The 19,336-nt window shown below is 48.3% G+C and overlaps 1 protein-coding gene across 3 annotated transcripts in view; it reads left to right on the top strand.

The window, feature by feature from the left end:
* Window positions 1–19,336, top strand: part of LOC139056003 (membrane metallo-endopeptidase-like 1) — a 61,454-nt gene that overhangs the window by 2,705 nt on the left and 39,413 nt on the right. For all 3 annotated transcript variants that reach the window (XR_011512090.1, XM_070533764.1, XM_070533763.1), the window contains exons 3-9: window positions 1,354–1,556; window positions 2,555–2,716; window positions 5,414–5,512; window positions 9,055–9,260; window positions 12,714–12,893; window positions 13,440–13,523; window positions 18,802–18,935. Coding sequence is in view for 2 of the 3 variants with exons in the window: in XM_070533764.1 (XP_070389865.1) it covers window positions 1,354–1,556; window positions 2,555–2,716; window positions 5,414–5,512; window positions 9,055–9,260; window positions 12,714–12,893; window positions 13,440–13,523; window positions 18,802–18,935 (1,068 nt within the window). In the remaining variant the exon portion in view is untranslated. The remainder of the gene's footprint in view (window positions 1–1,353; window positions 1,557–2,554; window positions 2,717–5,413; window positions 5,513–9,054; window positions 9,261–12,713; window positions 12,894–13,439; window positions 13,524–18,801; window positions 18,936–19,336) is intronic.

Genomic DNA, 19,336 nt, shown 5'->3' with positions numbered 1-19,336 from the left:
AGATCATGCATTTGAAGCTGCAGTGCAAATTTGGTGGATTTGAATCTCGCATGCAGCAGCAGTCGGGCAACCCCAACGGGCATCGCGTTTTCGATGTATGCGCGGGAGTAACCTCCTGCACCTTAGAAAACAGGATGCACGAAGGCATCGGACTTATATGTTCTAATTACTTCACTGTTCTTTCTTTTTTTTTTCTTCACGTTATCCTTTGAGTCGGAAAACAGCAACGTCCTTCTGTGCTCCGGTCCTCGTTTTCTTGCTCGGCGAATTTCCAATTCATTAGCTTGTAAATGGGTGTACGGCGCACTCATTAGCATTTCAGGAGCTGTTAGGCAAGAAATAAGCTACTGCGAAAAGGCACGATGGCTCCGCACTGTTTTTTTTTCAGCTGCAACGTTGTTCTTCGCGGCCTAAAAAGACATCTTGAATAACTATTTTAGTGTGCAATGTACCGTCTCGGACACGCTCACGTTCAGCGAAATGTGTACAGCATATGCGGAGCGCTACCTTTCAAGTGCAGCCACGATATCATGCGGTACGTTTAACTGGGAACTGTGATAAAACTACACTCTGTACGTGGGAAGTTTCTTTGTTTTGCAAGTTTCTTGGAAGTTTCTTGAAGTTTCTTGAAGTTTCTTGCAAGTTTCTTGTTTTGGAAGTTTCTTTGCAAGCAGAACGAGGGAACTGAATACAGCAATAAACACGATCAACAAGCGATTTTCATTCCTACTTGCTATGCCACTTACGCATCATAAGCACCAACCTGTGGTTCTGAAAGGAATGCGCAGTCAAATGAGCACATACTCCGTTCTACAGCAAAAGGAAGCAAAGCAATGGAACGAAATGCACAATAAATGTACCGTTTTCCAACACAGAAAAGCCGCGCAAGAGACTTGTCATCCTTCCTACGCTTAGAAAGCAATGAGAGCTTTTCGATTAGGCAGGTGGCTTCGCCCACTCACAAAGCACTCTTTTCTTTTGGCAAAGGGTATCGTTGTCACGTTGTTTGTTGTCAGAATGGGCACCGTTCTGGTGCCAGTCAGTCGCAGAGTGAACGGGGCGATAAGGAGACCACAGCGGAGGTACCTACAATGCTCGAACGATGCTCGATATGTTATAATATGTAAAGGGGTAGTTTATTCACTATTGATTCTAATCTGTGTCCTTGCTCGACTCCGAAATTGTCCTTTTTATTCACAACTACGAGCCTACAGATGGCGCTGCTGTTGTGTACTTGCGCGCGCAAACTCTGCGGTCTCTTTGGCCGAAGCCACACGGTATGGGCCGTGACTCGTAACGCTGAGGGGTCCTCGTTTCCCGCCTCCTTCGCTCGTTTCTTTTTCTCGAGAGCAGCATGGACTTCAGCGACTCCCTGTGGGACGACCGCACCCCGATGGAGCAGCTGCTGCTGATGTGCCTGTGCTTCGGCCTGTTCCTGCTCATGATCAGCGGCACGTACCTGGCCTACTTCTCGCACACGTACAACCTGCCCGGCCGCCGGCACGTGTTCGGCATGGAGTTCGACGTCTGCACCAAGGAAGTCTGCGTAGAGCACGGTGCGCGGATTGCGCGCAGAATCGCGCGGCTCATGTTTGTGTGGCCCGAAAAATCAGTAGCCCCCCAGTGCTGACATATCGGGTAGACACTTGGAGACTGACAAAGAAGCTTGAGAACAAGTTGAGGACCGCGCAAAGAGCGATGGAACGAAGATTGCTAGGCATAACGTTAAGATACAGAAAGACAGCGGTTTGGATCAGGGAGCAAACGGGTATAGACGATATTCTAATTGACATCAAGAGAAAAAAAATTGGAGCTGGGCAGGTCATGCAATGCGCCGGTTAGATAACCGTTGGACCATTAGGGTTACAGAATGGGTACCAGGGAAATGCAGTCGAGGACGGCAGAAGGCTAGGTGGAGCGATGAAATTAGGAAGTTCGCGGGCGCTAGTTGGAATTGGTTGGCGCAAGGTAGGGGTAATTAGAGATCGCAGGGAGAGGCCTTCGTCCTGCAGTGATCATAAAAATAGACTGATGATGATGATAATTATGATGGTGATGATAAGTAGCCCAGTTAGCCTTTAAACTATTTGATTCCAATTGATTTCTTTGCATTGGTTTGGTTCTCTGCCCAGACCCCACATTAAACCGGCTCTGCTAGCAAAACGTTTCTGAGGTGGAGATTTCGTACACACATCTGTATAGCCGCCCCGGAAGGCTATTAGCAATATGCTTCAGTTTTTTAAGTGCACCAGCGGCAATGACCACCTCTGTGTTCGTTTGGCACTGTTCATTCTCCCGCAATATTTTTGTTCTCTCATTTATCCTTATATTTGTTTTTGCTTACCCCCGTGTAGGGTAATAAACAAGATGCCATTCCCGTTGACCTTCCTTTCTTTCCTCTCCTTTCTTATTCACTAAATGAAGAACAAGTTTTCTCTGACAGATTTTGTTTTATATCCAATCGGATATAAATATGTAGATTTGCGCCTGTGGATAAGGAAATAAAACGTCCGGACACGACATGTTTCGCCAAGAGGTCTTCCCCCCAATGCAGCGCGCCTGCTCGAGTCCACGCTGAACCGTTCGGCCGAGCCGTGCGGCCACTTCTACGAGTACGCCTGCCACCGGTGGCCCCGCACGGTGGCCGCGGGGCTCACCGAGAACACGAGCAACGTGTGGACGCTGCTCAAGCGCAACGTCATCGCCGAGCTCGAGGGTGAGCGCGCAGGCTCTGCTTGGACTGTCGCCTTTAACTTCCCAAGTCGCTTGTAGCACGGCATTTCGAGCTTTCTGGCCTTCGCCATTTTCTCTCCAAAAGGCGACGACATTACACGTTCTTCGTTTCAAGAATTTTCATTTTTACGCGTGATAAACTTTTCACGGCCCCGCCATCGATATACGAACTCGTCTGTAGTGCTATCTGATGCTGTGGCCCGGCAACAAGAAGTAAAAGACGACCGGACCGAGGACCCATCGAGAAACCCATTGTTCTCGTTCAGCCTAGGTGGTAGGATTACTCGCCGAATAAAAAAAAAAAAAAAGGTGCTTTCACTTGCGCGGTAAAAGCAGCGCAAAAATGACGGCAACACAAGACAGATAAAAACACAGGACAGGCGCTGAACTAACAAGTTGTTAGTTAAGCGCCTGTCCTGTATATTTCTCAGTCTTGTGTTGCCATTATTTTTGACCTGCTCCTACCCCGAAGATCAAGCAATTCACCCAGTTTTACACTCTATTGCTTTTCACTTACAAACTCTTTCGGTTTGTTGAGTGCTTCTAGCAACGAGTGAAGGGCTGTGCTAGATGGAAGGTGGAGAGTTCACCGCTCTTTCTTTAAAACACCAAGGAAAGCGCATCCTTTTACATGAGCCTAAGCTGCAGGCTTGGGCAACCTGTGCAAATCCCTCTTCATGCGACTGAAAGCGCTAAACTTGCAGTAACGCGACACACGGGGCTTCCAGTTAACCTGCAATTATCAAGAAAGTTATTCGTTAAATTGATATTTGACGATGAGTCATTAAGCACACCTTACGCATTTCTGAATGTTGTCCGCGCTTGAAATCTTCCGCGACATCGCATGTGTCCTCCTACCAACCCTATACTCCGTATGCTCCACCGACACAGCGAAATTATACGAGCCCTCTCGCGTTTTATGAGCCCATCAGTTTCCCATAGACGACCCGCAATATTGTAACGAATTGTCGAAATTTTTTACAAATGCACACGGTGCAAAGAGCCACTTGTGAAGTCACAAATTGGCACCCGAGCAATTGGGAAAGTGTTGCACACAAAACCATGCGCATGTGATAAATGATTAGGCTGGCGCCTAAAGAAGAGACCCGTCTGTTGCTTTAAGTTTAGGATTACGCGGTGTACCTTTAAAATATCAAAGTGCTAATGGCGCAGCCGGATGGCTTCCTGAACTGTGAGGAAAAAACGGCGAAGGCGGGAGATGGAAATTCAACACGATGAGCAAAACGAGAACAAGGTGAAAGCAGGAGCCAACGTTTCGACAAGTGGACTTGCCTTCTTCAAGTGCGACATATGCTTTCCTCGCCACAGTATATATAGGTGGGGTGGTGGTGGTAACAACTTTATTGAGATTCTGCTCAGTTATGATCTGGCAGGCCCGAGTCCTAGGATGGCCCCTCACCAGGAGCGACCCTTTCAGCCCAGGCAACGAGGGCTTTTTGTAGATTTTGATCCGGCGTTCTGAGCAGCTCCTCCCACGTCCGATGTGAGGGAGCTGGCAGGAGCTACCTGGGAGGGGGTAAGCCCTCGCACCCCCAAAGAATGTGATTTTGGGTAGCCAATGTTTGATTTGTGCAGTTTTGAAATATTGGGTTCCATTGCCCGTTGGTAATTATGGCCAGCCAATGTGGGCTGGGGAACGACTTAGTTTGGATTCGACACAGGATCGAGGCTGGAACTCGCGTGAGGCTTGCGTTTGGAGGTCGGTAGATTCGCCTTTTTGGCTTGTAGTAGTTTGTTATCTCGTGGTATGTCGTCGGTGCCTCATCCATGGGATCCGAAACTGAAGGGCACACCTCCCGGTTGACTAGACCTCGGCCTACGCAGTACGCCTCCTCATTTCCTTGATTCCCCGATTGGGCAGGGACCCATACGAGTTCAACAGTATTTTCATTTGTAAAGTCCCGTAGGACTCGCGCTGCACAGACGCCTATGCTGCCTCTCAAAATGTTGACGATTGCCCTTTTGGAGCCGCTTGTGATAGTTTGCACGGAGGGATTGGGTGCGGCAGCGAGCGAAGGTGTGTTAGCGTGTCGAATTGAGAATGATGATGTACACAAGGTCAGGGACCCGGCCACCTGTCAATCACGTGTCAACGCCCGCGTGACAGCCGGCGTGTCAACGGCATGCACAGCAGCCCTCTATTACCTGTTTCACTGGTGGTCGTAGGCTATCGTGTCTCCGAAAGAGATAATAGAAGGAGCGGCAGAAACCGGCGGTCGTAAAAAAAAGTAAAAATGTAAAATGCTGTAATGGTATAAATTAACGTTCGACACGCTAACACACCTTCGTTCGTTGCCGCACCCACCCGCCTTACGCCCTCTTCCATTTAGAAGAACCCCACCTATATATACGGTGGCGAGGAAAGCATATGTCGCCTTGAAGAAGACAAGTCCACTTTAGAAACGTTGGCTCCTGGTTTCACCTTGTTCTCGTTTTGCTCATCTTCCTGAACTGTGATCGTTCTCTTGGAGCTCAGCGCATAGCTAACGAGACTAGTTTTTGAAAATAGGTGGAAGCCAAGCGTGGTTGTGTGATGTTGGTCATTTATAAGGGCCCTTGCATCCTACGTGCGCCGGCCAGATATATCCCGCGCCTTGTTATTGTTATTGTTGCCGTTGGCTGTCCTCTTCATCGCTTCCTGTTCTTGCCCTTCGTTTAGGCATCATGGGAAGACTCGTGAAACAGCGGAACGGCGGCGCGAAGCTGAGACCCGTGCAGGAGACCGCAGTTCAGTTCTACCAGTCATGCACCAACTGGAGTGAGTTCGTGCCACTTTAGTTGTCGACGGGAGTCTGCATGGAGAATTCAGTTTAAGAGGAAGCTTTAGCTGGGGCCCAACTCCGATGCGGCATATTAAAATACATGTAGAAGGCAAAAACGCTTTTCTGAGATAACCCCTGGACTGATATTAATGAAACTTGGTGCATATGAGAGAGAAAGTGAAATTCTAGTGACTGTTGGAAGCAGAATTTCGATTTAGGAGCTGCATTTTGTTAAAAGAATTTTAAATAGTTCGCATGTTTGAAAATATAGACGCACCAAGTTTATAAATTAATTGCTCTGCATCAAGAACAGATATCGCGGTTCTGTAAACGGAACCATTAGATCATTCAAAGTGGACAAGTTCGATATGTCAATTTACATCTTACGTGAATTTGTTATGTTGTGTAGAAGGGTTCTGCAAAAGCTTTATTTCCATATTACTCTTTTTTTTTAGATTCATGTGTAACATATGAATTTCGTCCGCTTTAGATGTACTATCAGATACAATTCACATAATTGGGATATCTTTATCCCTGGCTGAGTTACAGAGTTGTAAACTTCATGGCTTAGTTTTCTGAAAATTCAAAATTTTTGCTAATTTTTAAAAAATGAATCGACAACCTAAATGAAGAATTCGGAACCAACAGGCACTAGATTTTAAGTTCTCCTTTTAAAATGTAACAAACCTCGTCAAATTTGGTGCAGTGGTGCAGTGGTTGGTTCCTGAGAAAAACGAATTCACTTTTTAAATGTATGTTAATAGGAGCCCCCGAGCTAAAGCTTCTGCTAGCAGACAGTAACCGCCAGTCAGCATTTGCAGGTCGTGCTGGTGTTGAGACCGAGGCTCTGCTGCGATTGACAAATGAATCGCTGCGGCTGTCGCACTGAGCGCGGCGTCACAAACACACACAGCCGCTGTTTTTAATATGGACTCTTCGTGGGGGGTCCTTTTCAGAAACCTGCTCGCTCAACGGCCTATTTTATGGCTATGAACGGCACCAATCTTCCCCCTTGTTTTTCCTGCATGCGACAGCAGTTAAAAGCTGGAAACTGGATTGGCTGCGTCCACCTGTTCGTCCGTCTGTCCTTTCCGCTACTACGACAGTGAGGTCCTCATTGAGTTGTCGTCAGGCGGCCTCCTCACCCTTAGCGTTATTGTAGCTATAGGATGAAGAGAAAATAAAACTTCGCCCTTGAGTCACTGGACATGTATAGCTAGTGCCCCTGAAGTAATGTGCACTTGGAAGCAGGACGTGCTAACCACTGAGCTATCGTGCACAGCTTTTTGTTGTCCTTTCTTTCATTTTCGTCGGGAATTTCATCACTGATAAAGGAAGCAAAGGGTAGCGCCGTATGGAGAAGGAGAGGGCTGTCAGGTAGGTGGAGTCAGTGAACAGAAAGCAAGTCACCGGGAGAGAAAAAAAGGCGCCGGTATCTCCGTAGTTTGCTGTTGCTCGGAGAGGCGCTGACGTCACGCCAGAGGTTGGCTAGTCTTGTAGGTGGGCGAAGCGACTGCCCAGTGTGCTGGTGCTACGACTGAGGCACAAAATGAACAGAAGTGGGAAAAGTGACTCGAGACTCGGCGTCGAAAAGAGGCCTACATGATCGTCGAGGAACGAGCAAAAACGTAGAGTCAACCACTTCGCCGATAATTCAGCAAATTATGAAAGTAATTAGCTTACACCTTGACAGTCATTTCCGATGGTTTCTGCGTAATGTTTTTGTTATATTAAACGAAACACGTACAGGGATAGACGTTAAGTGCTCGTCATTGTGTGCATGTGTGCACGTATGTTCTTATTTGCTCATTTCTTCGTGTCATTTCTGCATATTCATTAAACAACGAAATGTCCCGGAAAGGCCACTAACTAAAGTTGCCAGCATTTCCAATATCATCACATAAATAAAATTAAAGCATGACATTCTACTTTGTTTAGTATACTGCATTGGAATTTCTTCAGTTGTGCAAATTCATCCAATCACGGCTGGTCCGAAGCGCTCGTCTGGCGTTTGTTAGATCAAATAGACGAATACAAAGAGGAGGCTCTCTTTGTGATCACATATGTAGCACACACTATCCAAACATATTTCCTTCACCTGTAGAGTGTTGCTATCAGCGTAACTAACTGGCCATTCATATCATCCCAAAACTATGTCGGCCAAGAAGCATGATCATATCGTATAAGGCATGTCCCCTATCATGTTTTACCCATCGCTTAGCCAACATTTGTTATGAAAACTATCGCGCACCATTAGCACATACTCTCACTGTGAGAATGGTGACATATGGGCATGTATTTCGGGGGGCATGTTATATAAACTGTTTTTATGGACATGGAGCGCTTATTTGAGGAGCAAGCAAGCAAGATACCGGTGTATATTGGGATAAACTGTGTCCATGGGGGCTATTCTGTAAGTGAACACCTAGTGGACATGTCTGTTTCGTCTTCTGCTGAAGTTCTGACTGGCTGAAGGCGTCTGTCTCCTTCTGTCACGCCTCGCCTTCCATTTATGTGCATACGACATTTCACACACAGCAATAGACAATTTGCCAGTAAAGGGCCCACATACACAGCTTCGCTGGTCATGCACCTTCACAGAGTGGAATGGCACTGAACTTTTCTCTTTCCGCACATTGAACGCCTCCGCAGACTCACATTTATTTCTATGTTCCTACGTCCTATTATCCCAGTGGTTGTTCACTCACTGTGAATCTTTCAACAACATGTCGAGTTGTAAACTTGTCGAACACAAGTGAATACGAAGACTCGGGAGCACTAGCACTGTGCCTGCGCTTTCCTGTCTTCGCCACAGCCCTGCTCTGTTCTCAACAAACACGGAGAACTGCGCTCGCTGATGCCTGCAACATGCAGAAGCAGCCATCGTCAAGTTTCTCTAGCGCTAAGTAGCAGTGTGCTTTATCACCCAAAGAAGAAAGTGGCATCCAGGGCGCTATACCACATAATAACATTCCGCCATGTCGACGAAATTTAGTCGAAATCTTACTCGAAATTGCCACTTCGTTACCTCTGACCGGCTAACAGGACGGCTAGGTGACCTCTCTGGTTGGCTCAAAAATGCTAATATGGCAGAATATCAGTGCCCAGGATAGCACTCCTGGTCGTAGCCCATCTGGGTTCTGGAAGTTAGTACTTCTGCGCATTGGTAGCCGTATAGAATATACCAGTCACGTAGAACTGAAGAGAGAGAGAGAGAGAAGGAAGAAAAGACAGGGAGGTTAACTAGTCTTTGGCCGGTCTGCTATTCGACACGTGGGGAAGGGAAGGGCGAAGCGAAAGAGGAGACAGCAGTCTACAGATCAATACGCTATGTACAAGGTGCTGCGTCTCCAGTCAGGCATTCAGGTCTGCTTCTGGACAGACTTGAGTGCCTGACTCGAGTTACCTATGAAATCCCCATAAGTAGGACGAAAGGCCTATCGTGAGGCTGTGTCCACCTGAGCGCCCCGTAGACGTCGTTGACGCGCCCTGGGCGTGGACAAGAGATTCGGCCAACCCGTATAGCGTGCGTGCGCAGCGCTCCGCAACGCGGTCGGCCTGGAGCCCCTGCGCGACGTGCTCAGCAACCTGTCGGTGCGCTACTGGCCCCTGCTGGACGTGTACGGGGAGGAGTACAACGCGCCGCGCATCCTGCTGCGGCTGCTGCTCAGGCTGCGGCTGGACGTGTTCGTCTCGCTGCGCGTGCAGCGGAGCCTGCGGAACCGCTCCCACTTCGTGCTCAACGTGAGTGCGATGCACGCATCTGTAGGCACCTTCGTTCCCGGATAAAACCCGACGATTCCCGATTTCATGCACCCCAGAACGAGTTCTACGGAAATCGGGTAAACGCGATTTCTCTCCGAAGTTTCGGCCCCTTCGTAAAAGATATTAATAAAAGCGAGTGCTACAAATCTAATGAACGCTGCTGCACTTTGTGTGAGCGAGTGTTTAAGATATATCATATTACTAATAGTATTCCTACATCAATATGGCATATGCCTAGGTTAACACAGCTTTTAGTAAACACTGTACCCACCCACCCGACCACCCACCCGACCAGCCGGCCGACCAGCCGGCCGACCAGCCGGCCGACCGGCCGGCCGACCGACCACCCAGCCCGGTTTAGAACGTGCAAAAAGAAGAACTCAAAATACATAGGATGTGATCAATAAATACGGTGAATGATCTGCTGGCGTGTGGTATAGTAGTTGTCACTACTGGTTGCCGGTCAGGTCAGTGAAGCCCGAGGTATGTCAGCCATCGGTCGCGAAGCCTTGTGGTTGTCCTGACATGCAGTTGTCCAGACGTATAGACGTGCAGTGACGCGCATTGCAGCAATGGTGTTGCGGGTGAAATGGCGCAGCGTACGAACGTAATATTCTGCTTCAAACTTGAACGAATGCTTACGGAATATCACTATATAGGTGCTGCGCCAGGTGTGAGGAAACAGTGCTCAGTAGAAAAAGAGTGCGTACGAGTGGTACAAGCACTTCCGTGATGGTCTGACCAGCGTGAAAGATGTGAAACGGCCAGGTAGGCCCGTGGCGTCGAAAAGTAACGGCGAAAACGACTAAAGAATACACGTGAAAATTCGCCACCTCTTGACCGAAGATGACTGACCGTTCGAGTGTTAGAGGAGAGGCCATAGGAGTGTTGTATGGGGGCTGCTTATGTAAGTGTAATATCGCCTTTCCAGCAAACAATTCATGAAATCAATCAATAATTGTATTAATTAATTGATCACAGGTTATATATTGCCACCTGTATTCACTCACTAGTGTGTGTAAATGGCCTATAAAGGCACTGGCGGTGAGCAAGACACACGTAAAGGCACACAACGGAAGCAGCTTCCGTGTGTGTATCTTTTGTGCGCCTTGCTCATAGTTGAAACAAAACAGACGTTCACAATAATGTGGGACTCATCATCATCATCATCATCATCATCTTCATCATCATCATCATCATCAGCCTGGTTACGCCCACTGCAGGGCAAAGGCCTCTCCCATATTTCTCCAACAACCTCGGTCATGTACTAATTGTGGCCATGCCGTCCCTGCAAACTTCTTAATCTCATCCGCCCACCTAACTTGCTGCCACCCCCTGCTACGCTTTCCTTCCCTTGGGATCCAGTCCGTAACCCTTAATTAGCATCGGTTATCTTCCCTCCTCATTACATGTCCTGCCCATGCCCATTTCTTTTTCTTGATTTCAACTAAGATGTCATTAACTCGCGTTTGTTCCCTCACCCAATCTGCTCTTTTCTTATCCCTTAACGTTACACCGATCATTCTTCTTTCCATAGCTCGTTGCGTCGTCCTCAATTTGAGCAGAACCCTTTTCGTAAGCCTCCAGGTTTCTGCGCCGTAGGTGAGTACTGGTAAGACACAGCTATTATATACTTTTCTCTTGAGGGATAATGGCAACCTGCTGTTCATGATCTGAGAATGCCTGCAAAACGCACCCCAGCCCATTCTTATCCTCCTGCTTATTTCCTTCTCATGATCTGGATCCGCCGTCACTACCTTCCCCAAGTAGGTGTATTCCCTTACGACTTCCAGTGCCTCGCTGCCTATTGTAAATTGCTGTTCTCTTCCAAGACTGTTAAACATTACTTTAGTTTTCTGCAGATTAATTTTTAGACCCACTCTTCTGCTTTGCCTCTCCAGGTCAGTGAGCATGCATTGCAATTGGTCCCCTGAGTTACTAAGCAAGGCAATATCATCAGCGAATCGCAAGTTACTAAGGTATTCTCCATTAACTTTTATCCCCAATTGGAGACTGCGACGGAGACTGCGACGTAATAAACAGTGGCCGAACAATGTATGTGTGCATCAGCCTGGGGCTAACGTTTCTGAAAGCGCACTTGTATTCGTCAGGGCAAGCCACCTCGTCTTCGAAGAGATATCGCCTCGTCGAAACGTTTCTCCCTGAGGCTGAGCCACCTTTTGCGCGGCCGTATTGTCCTGCACACTGCATCTTTTTAGCACACCTGCACACAGTATGAGTTAGCAACTCACCTATTAAACAGAAGATTCACTTTCAATTTTAGTTGTACCTTAGTCGGCATTACTCCTGGCCAGTTTCCGCTCTCGGTTGTCACTACAGAAAACATGAGGACGATCAAATGATCTAACGGTGGAAGACGACGTGGGCGTGTTGTGGCAGAGCGTTGACTCCGAGCTGTGGCTATCCTCTGTAGTCTTTATTTATTCACTATACCCTTAAAGGCCCTCAGTGGCGGGCATTACATGAGAAGGCGATGGGGGGAGGAGGAGAGGGGGAGCAGTGCTAACGTACAAGTGGTTACAAAGTACTAGTCACATAAACAATATGGTGAAATGCGAAAACAAAAAATGCTAACAGAGTTCAGCCAGAAGGAAGTAATAAATGGGAGAAAAAAGTTGACGCATGGAACACAATAGTATGACAAAATTATAGAAGGTCACGCACTCTTGTGTAGCAATTGAAGTGTTTGACTGCAATTCGCAACGCACCGGAAATAACAACTAAACGAAGGTGACACGGTTGCACTGCCTAACAAATTACGAAATGATACTGGGTCAAGTTCATTGGCATTATTCGCAAGCAAGGTGTTTCATTCATAATGGTGCGGGGAATATGGGCGTGGCATAATATGCTCATGATATTGAAATAATCATTCCGGCGTTAAAAAACAGGTCACTTGTTGCCAGTTCTCGTTTTGCTTCATTTGACAATAAATTGTGCTTCGCAGAAAGCCGATGGGGTTTCAATAAAAAGTGCAACAGTGCACCAAGTCATTGCCATCTTGCGCGCACTGACCGGCGTTCTACTTATTGCATTAATAAAAATTTCTATGTGAGGAGCCCATACTATATACATCGCAGAAATAATTACGCCAGAAGTCTAGGGAAATAAGATGTTGTACGGTCGTATCTGCTCATTCTTTTTTTTTTCTTCTTTTACGATTCGCGAGTGAAATCGGTTATTCGCGGGAACATCCACAAGGGCGATAACATTCGCATCCACGTTTTCCTAACCTTTGCAAGATGTCACCTTTAGATGAATGTATATTTGGCAACTGTGCCTGCTTGTTTCCATGTTTTCCTCCTCGTTGTTGTCCCGATCCCCGCAAGGCAATGCCCAACTGGGCGATGTGTAGTTTCTCCATTGGACAAACAAACGAATGACTAAATGCCGCGCATGTAACGCGCGCAGATCGACAGCCCCCGGTTCGGCCTGCCCGAGGGCCTGCTGCGCTTCAACTACCCGGACAAGGGCGTCGTGCTGGACCACTACCACGACTTCATCGTGCTCGTGGCGCGGTTTTTCCGCACCGACGTGCGCCTCTCCACCGTCGCCCGGGAGATCGTCGAGTTCGAGGAGAACCTAGCCATGGTAGGAATCTTGGACTCCTATTGTTTTCCTTTGCCGTTTCAGTTGCGCCCTTTTGACATTGATTTTTTATGGTTCCACGCGAAGAAAACACCTACCGTCTGGCATTCGTCACCATAATTTACAACACTTCGGAGTAGTCGTTTGCAAGGACAATCATCATTTGCACCTGTGTGGCCGTGACCATGGAATTATACCATTTATGTTTCACGGCTGATAACGCTATTGTGTCTTTGCACCAGGATTCTGTGTAAAGGTAGACGTTTCCTGCACGACAGTGATTATTCAGCTAAATAAACAATTGAGATGTAGCTTCTCAAAAACTGCCTTTGGCGTAAGACATACGTTCATCTTATAAGGGGTGCATTATATTATCTGTATGTTGTACTTAAGGTGGAATGCTTGCTCAGTATTTTCACTGTATGACGCATTTGCCCCATTCCCGTGCTATAACCACATTAAAAGTTTTCGGTGTAAGTGGTGCGTTAGTGTGTGCGCGTCGGTCATTGTTAATCGAAAAAAAATCGAATGCAATGCTGTTATTTGCAGACTGTCGAGGCGGTCTACAGCGAGAAGTCCTTCCTGTGGAGCGGAGCGGTGACCGAGCACTCGGTGCTAAACGACACAGTCATGGTGGGTGCTGTACGTCAGAGCTTTCCATTCCATGTGAGCGCAACGCTACATTCATTAAAGTATGCAACTCGTACATGTTCACAAAAGGAACGGTTGTGTGACCGGGGTAAATAAAACTAATTACATTCCTCAACGCGCGCGATTGCACAGTTTAAGGCGCAAGCTCGGTCCAAACAGCCTCTCGGCCCACGCGCTCTATACCTTATCGAATAACAAACGTATCGTCCTCAGTGTTTGGTAAAAAAATAATTACATCGTTTACGCTGCAGTGTGCTTTCGCAATGTAGTAACTGTAAGAAAGTACAAAAGCCTGTGGACATATATGACCGGATCAGTTTGTCCGTGCGCGTGAAGGGAAAGGGAAAATTTTTTGCAGGAATCAGCCGATATGATTGTCAAAGTAAGCGAAGCCTATTACATTGTCAAGCCATGCTCTGCTCGTCTACTCCTTCTCTTCTTATCTATTTGAAGCATGGTTGCTGTGTGCGGCTGGTACCCGGCTGCGCCTCGCTTGTCCACTGCAGTGCCGGGGGGGGGGGGGGGGGGAGGGGCAGCCCCATCATTAGAGATCCTAATAAATATTTTGACTACCTTTTATCCACGGTCTTGCATGTAGTTTTTTTTGTGATTCCGTACGGATAATTGGAATAATCTCCGCTTTTATACAGCGCAGTTTCGCCATCATTGGGTATTCGTGTAGAAGATGCGAACACTACATTCACAACTGCTCAGTTCTATTACTGGCCACGTTCAATGCGAGACACTGGTGAAGTCGTACTTAGTCAATCTTGAATACTGAGTATAACGCCAGCTCCACGATATCCTTGCGAAATATCCTTGTTACGTACAGAAAAACACTACGTATAGGGTATGTTTACATTGAGATGCAGTGCTCTCAACAAAATGGTAGACAGCTAGCATGCAGAAGGACAATGTCCTTCTCGTCGTCTTTGACCAGCGATGGCACTTTCCTTTCGCCTTCAGGAGTAGCGTAGCATTGTGCACGGCGGTGGAAGCGTCGTCTCGGTGCAGCTGGACATGTTGTTTGGAGGGAGGGTGGTAGGCTGCGAGCCTGCTGACATGAACTATGTCGTTGGACGTGATCGCAGATGGCGTAGTCGGAGAGACTGGAACGGTCTCGTAGTTGACGTCCGTGACCTGACGCACGACATGGTAAGGAATAATGTACCGTGATAGTAGCTTCTCGTACAAACGTACACGAAGGAACGGGCACCACAGGAGAACCAAAGAACCGGGAGAGAAGCGGATCTCTTGATGCCGGCTACCATACAGGCGCTTCTGGCTGGCTTATGAGGCTGACAGCCGAGAGTGGGTTGTCTGCCTGGCGTGGTCGGCACCAGCGATGGCTATACGTGCGTACTCGTTGGGCGGTGCTCTAGCAGCAGGACATAGTGTGTCCAGTGGTATACCGTGGGTTCACGGCCAAAAAGCATGTAGAATTACGGGCGAATATCCGGTGGTGTCACAGCGGGATGAATTGTAAGCAGACGTCACGTAGGGTAGCGCAAGGTCCCAGTCACGGTGGTCTGATGAAACATGCATAGAGAGCATGTCTGTGAAAGTGCAATTTAAGTGCTCTGTGAGGCCATTTGTTCGAGGCTGTTAGGAAGTGGTCAACTGGTGCTGCGTTGAGCACAACCGCAAGATGTCGTCAATAACTCTTGACAGAAAGGTGCGGCCGCGGTCCATGAGCAACCGGTGTAGGGCACCGTGGTGTAAAATGACGTTGTGCAGGAGAATACCGGCAACGTCAGTAGAAGAGCTATGGTGAAGGGCTTGAGTGATCGGGGGGCGTATCCAGTCACATAATCAGTTGCCAAGGCGACCCACTTGTTGCCTGATGCTGATTCTGGAAAAGGACCGAGAAGGTCGGAGCCAACGCGTAAGGAGATTTCGGTTGGTATGGCAATCGACTGAAGGAGACCAGCAGGGCGCATGGTCGTCATTTCCGGCATTGGCATTTCTCCAAAGCGGCGACGTAACGTCGAACGGAACGGGCGAGACCACGCCAGAGGAAGCGCCGCCGCACGTGGTCATATGTGCGGCATATGCCGCGGTGCGCAGCAGTTGGTTGGCTCGTCGTGAAGCTGATGCATAACAGTCGAACGCAGGTGTTTAGGCATAACGAGAATCAAATCAGGGCCGTCGGGCTGGACATTCGATAGCGAGACTAGTCGGCGTCTTAACGCAGGCGGCCAGACTTGTGCACCACTCAATAAGAGTACTCTTGGAGGCGCAACGCCCAACGACTGAGCCGTCCCGTGGGATCCTTCAATGAAGAAAGCCAACAGAGGGCGCGGTGGTCAGGGCCACACGGATAGGCCAGCCATACAAGTACGGGCGGAATTTTTCGACTGCCCAGACTAGAGCAAGGCACTCCCACTCTGTAATAGAGTAGTGGCGTTCCGATTTTGATAGCAGACGACTGGCGTACGCAATAATGCGGTCGATGCCTCGTTGTTGTTGGGTCAAGACTGGGCCGATGCCATGGCCGCTGGCGTCTATGCGCAGTTCTTTAGGAGCAGCGGGGTCAACATGAGCGAGGATTGGTGGAGTGGTAAAAACGACGATTAGCTGAGAGCATGCGACAGCTTGAGGACCCCAAGAAAACGAAACGCCACGTTTGAGACGGTCATTAAGAGGGCATGCGAGGGCTGCAAAGCTTTTCACGAAACCACAGAAATAGGAGCATAGGCTCACAGGACTGCGGACATCTCCAGCAAAGAGGGGGACGGGGAAGTTAGTACCTGCACGAATTTTCACCTCGTCTGGTCGGACACCGGAAGCGTCAACAAGGTGGCCAAACACTATAATTTGTCAGAGTGGAGCGGCACTTCGAGGAATCCAGCTGAACTTCACCTCACTGGAAGATATCCATAATGGTCTATAGACGAGGCGTGTCGCGAAAGTGGTGGAGAATACTATCATGTCGTCCAGGTAACATAAACAAGGGGACCATTTGATTCTTTGAAGCAGCCTGTCCATCATTCTTTCAAAGGTTGCTTACGCATTGCACAGGCCGAAAGCTATGACATTAAATTGGTAAAGGGCCGTCAGGAGTGACGAACGCGATCGTCTCACGGTCCATATCGTCTACAGCGATTTTCTAGTAGCCAGACCGGAGGTACAGGCACGAAAAATACGTGGCACCGTGGAGGCAGTCAAGGGCGTCGTCAATACGAGGGAGAGGGTACACGTCCTTCTTAGTGATCTTGTCGAGGTGGCAATAATCGATGCAGAACCGCCACGTAACACCTTTCTTTTTGACTAATACGACGGGGGGCGCCCATGGACTAGATGGCTCGATTATGTCCTTAGCTAGCATCTTGTTCACTTCCTTTTGAATCACGCTGTGACTCGGACACACGATAAAACCGAAGGTGAATTGACATCACCGGTGTTTATTCGGCGAGTGGCAATAAAAATCTGGCCTAAAGGGCGACCATGGATGTCCAAGATGACGCAGCTTCTCAACGGCAGTTCTGACCTATCACCTTGGTCCCCGGCGTGCGACGACGCATCCCAAGAACTGCGACGCATTCTCACCTCGCCTCCAGTACTGCGACGCTTCGATCCCTTTGCTCCAACTGAGATCCATACGGACGCTAGTGTAGTCGGGCTCGGCGCTGTTCTTGCACAACGCAAGGATGGCTTCGAAGAGTACGTCGTCGCGTATGCCAGCCGCACCCTTACCAAAGCCGAGGCGAACTACTCGGTTACTGAGAAGGAATGTCTGGCCATCATTTGGGCTATCGGAAAATTCCGTCCTTGTGTGTACGGGCGTCCATTTGACATCGTGACCGACCATCATGCCCTATGCTGGTTATCTTCACTAAAGGATCCAACTGGTCGGCTCGCCCGTTGGGCACTGCGCCTACAAGAGTACGACATCCGCGTTGTTTATCGCTCAGGCCGAAAGCATTCAGACGCAGATGTTCTATCCCAGTCACCCCTGCCCTCTGGTCCGGTCCCCTCGTCTATTTCCACCTGCGGAGCCTTCGCCCTCAACATTTCCGACATGCCATCAGATCAGCGCAAAGACCCATGGATCTCTTCGCTTATTGACTTCCTGTCTAGCCAGTCGCCAGCGCCGATCTCTCGGACGCTTCGTCGTCAAGCCGCGCACTTCGTCATTCGGGATAACCTGCTGTACCGCTACAACTACAATTCGAATGGCCGCAAGTGGTTGCTTGTTATACCCCGCACCTCCACCAAATACAACGGGGGTGTTGGCCTAGCAGCACTATATTTCTAGGTTGTAGCGGTAGGCTTAAACAGGTCGGCGCTATATCAAAACGGGGAAGCCAGCACTTCTCGTCGTCTTCTCTTACACTAACACCATGCCCACTGCCCACTGCCTTCTACAAACAAACAAACACACAAACAAACAAACAAACAAACAAACAAACAAACAAACAAACAAACAAACAAACAAACAAACAAACAAACAAACAAACAAACAAACAAACAAACAAACAAACAAACATGGAATATGAGAGTCATTGCATTGTGTCGCTTGTATCCAAGTTTCTGCCGGTCAACCACTCTGCGCAAATGTGAATATTTCGGTCGATGGAATTAGCTCTCCATAAATCGATTCCCTGACAGTATTCGCGCAACGGATTTGTGTTGACCTTATGAGCCCTACAAATTGCCCTGGGCGACACGAAATGTGGTTGAAACGGAATGACGGAGCCAATTATTGAGGTCACATCGATGACTGCATCATGGCCGTAGCTGTGGAAGTTATTGACAAGTTATCACTAGATTGTGACAATTACTTTTCGACTCTGTGCACCATACGCGTATGAGGTTATACCCTGCTTTCGTGCTAAAAAAGAAACTGCCGAAACTCATCTTAGCTTAAGTAAAGCAACATTACACGTTTATGCACAATATCGTGCACATTAGTTAATGCATAATAATCAGCGTTAACCTGCATGAGAAATTGCGACGGAGCAAAACGCAGGAAACGGTGGACAGTTGTGTCGCATGACCACTTGAAAGAGAGATAAGGGAATGGAAATAATTGACTCATATTAAGTAGCGCAGTTGTACATCGTAGAATTGTAATCATGTACTAACAATTTATTAACCAACCTTTTATTGTCGGTCACATTTGCTAATCATGATATACACTTTCGTAAACAGTGAATACCTATATGATCCGCTGATTTGCATCACGATACGAAGGCGGCAGCTTGCACGTATGTATAAGACGCTTGAGCAGATAACGTACTCTGCCGGAAACTCGCAGACTCCCTTCACCGAGATCATCGGCAAGGTCACGGAACGCCTCAGTGGCACCCACCGAGCCACTCCGGAGGTTGTGCTTTGGAGCAAGGAGTACCTGCAGTACCTTTCGCACCTGTTTCACCAGCCCGTCATCAGGTGAGAACTTCGCGTGTTTTTGATTACTTCATTCTTTCTCGTTCCTTTAATGGTACGGAGGGGTTGCTGGCGAGGAAAGGATTTGCGCTTGGCAATTGGGGTGTATGAAAAAAAAGAAACTATCTTACCAAAGCCTTGGTTAGAAAGGTTAGAAAGCTCACACATGAAAGGTGCGGGCGCACTGTTTGAGGGACATGTACCGCCGAAGCTGAGAGCGCCTTTGTTTGATTGGAAGAGGAGGAACAAGGAGGGTGGACAGGGCATTGGGGTGGCGCCGAGTGGTTCTAACCCCGAGCCAACGCTGCGTGGAACGACGTGCCGACGCAGCGTTGAACGTTGCCCCACACCTCATCTCAATATCCGAATGTGCGGATATTGTCCTCATGAACCAAACTACGGGG

This window comes from Dermacentor albipictus, chromosome 2 (assembly GCF_038994185.2).
Source record: "Dermacentor albipictus isolate Rhodes 1998 colony chromosome 2, USDA_Dalb.pri_finalv2, whole genome shotgun sequence".
In the NCBI taxonomy this organism is placed as follows: domain Eukaryota; kingdom Metazoa; phylum Arthropoda; class Arachnida; order Ixodida; family Ixodidae; genus Dermacentor; species Dermacentor albipictus.
This window is presented reverse-complemented; position numbering and strand designations above follow the sequence as displayed.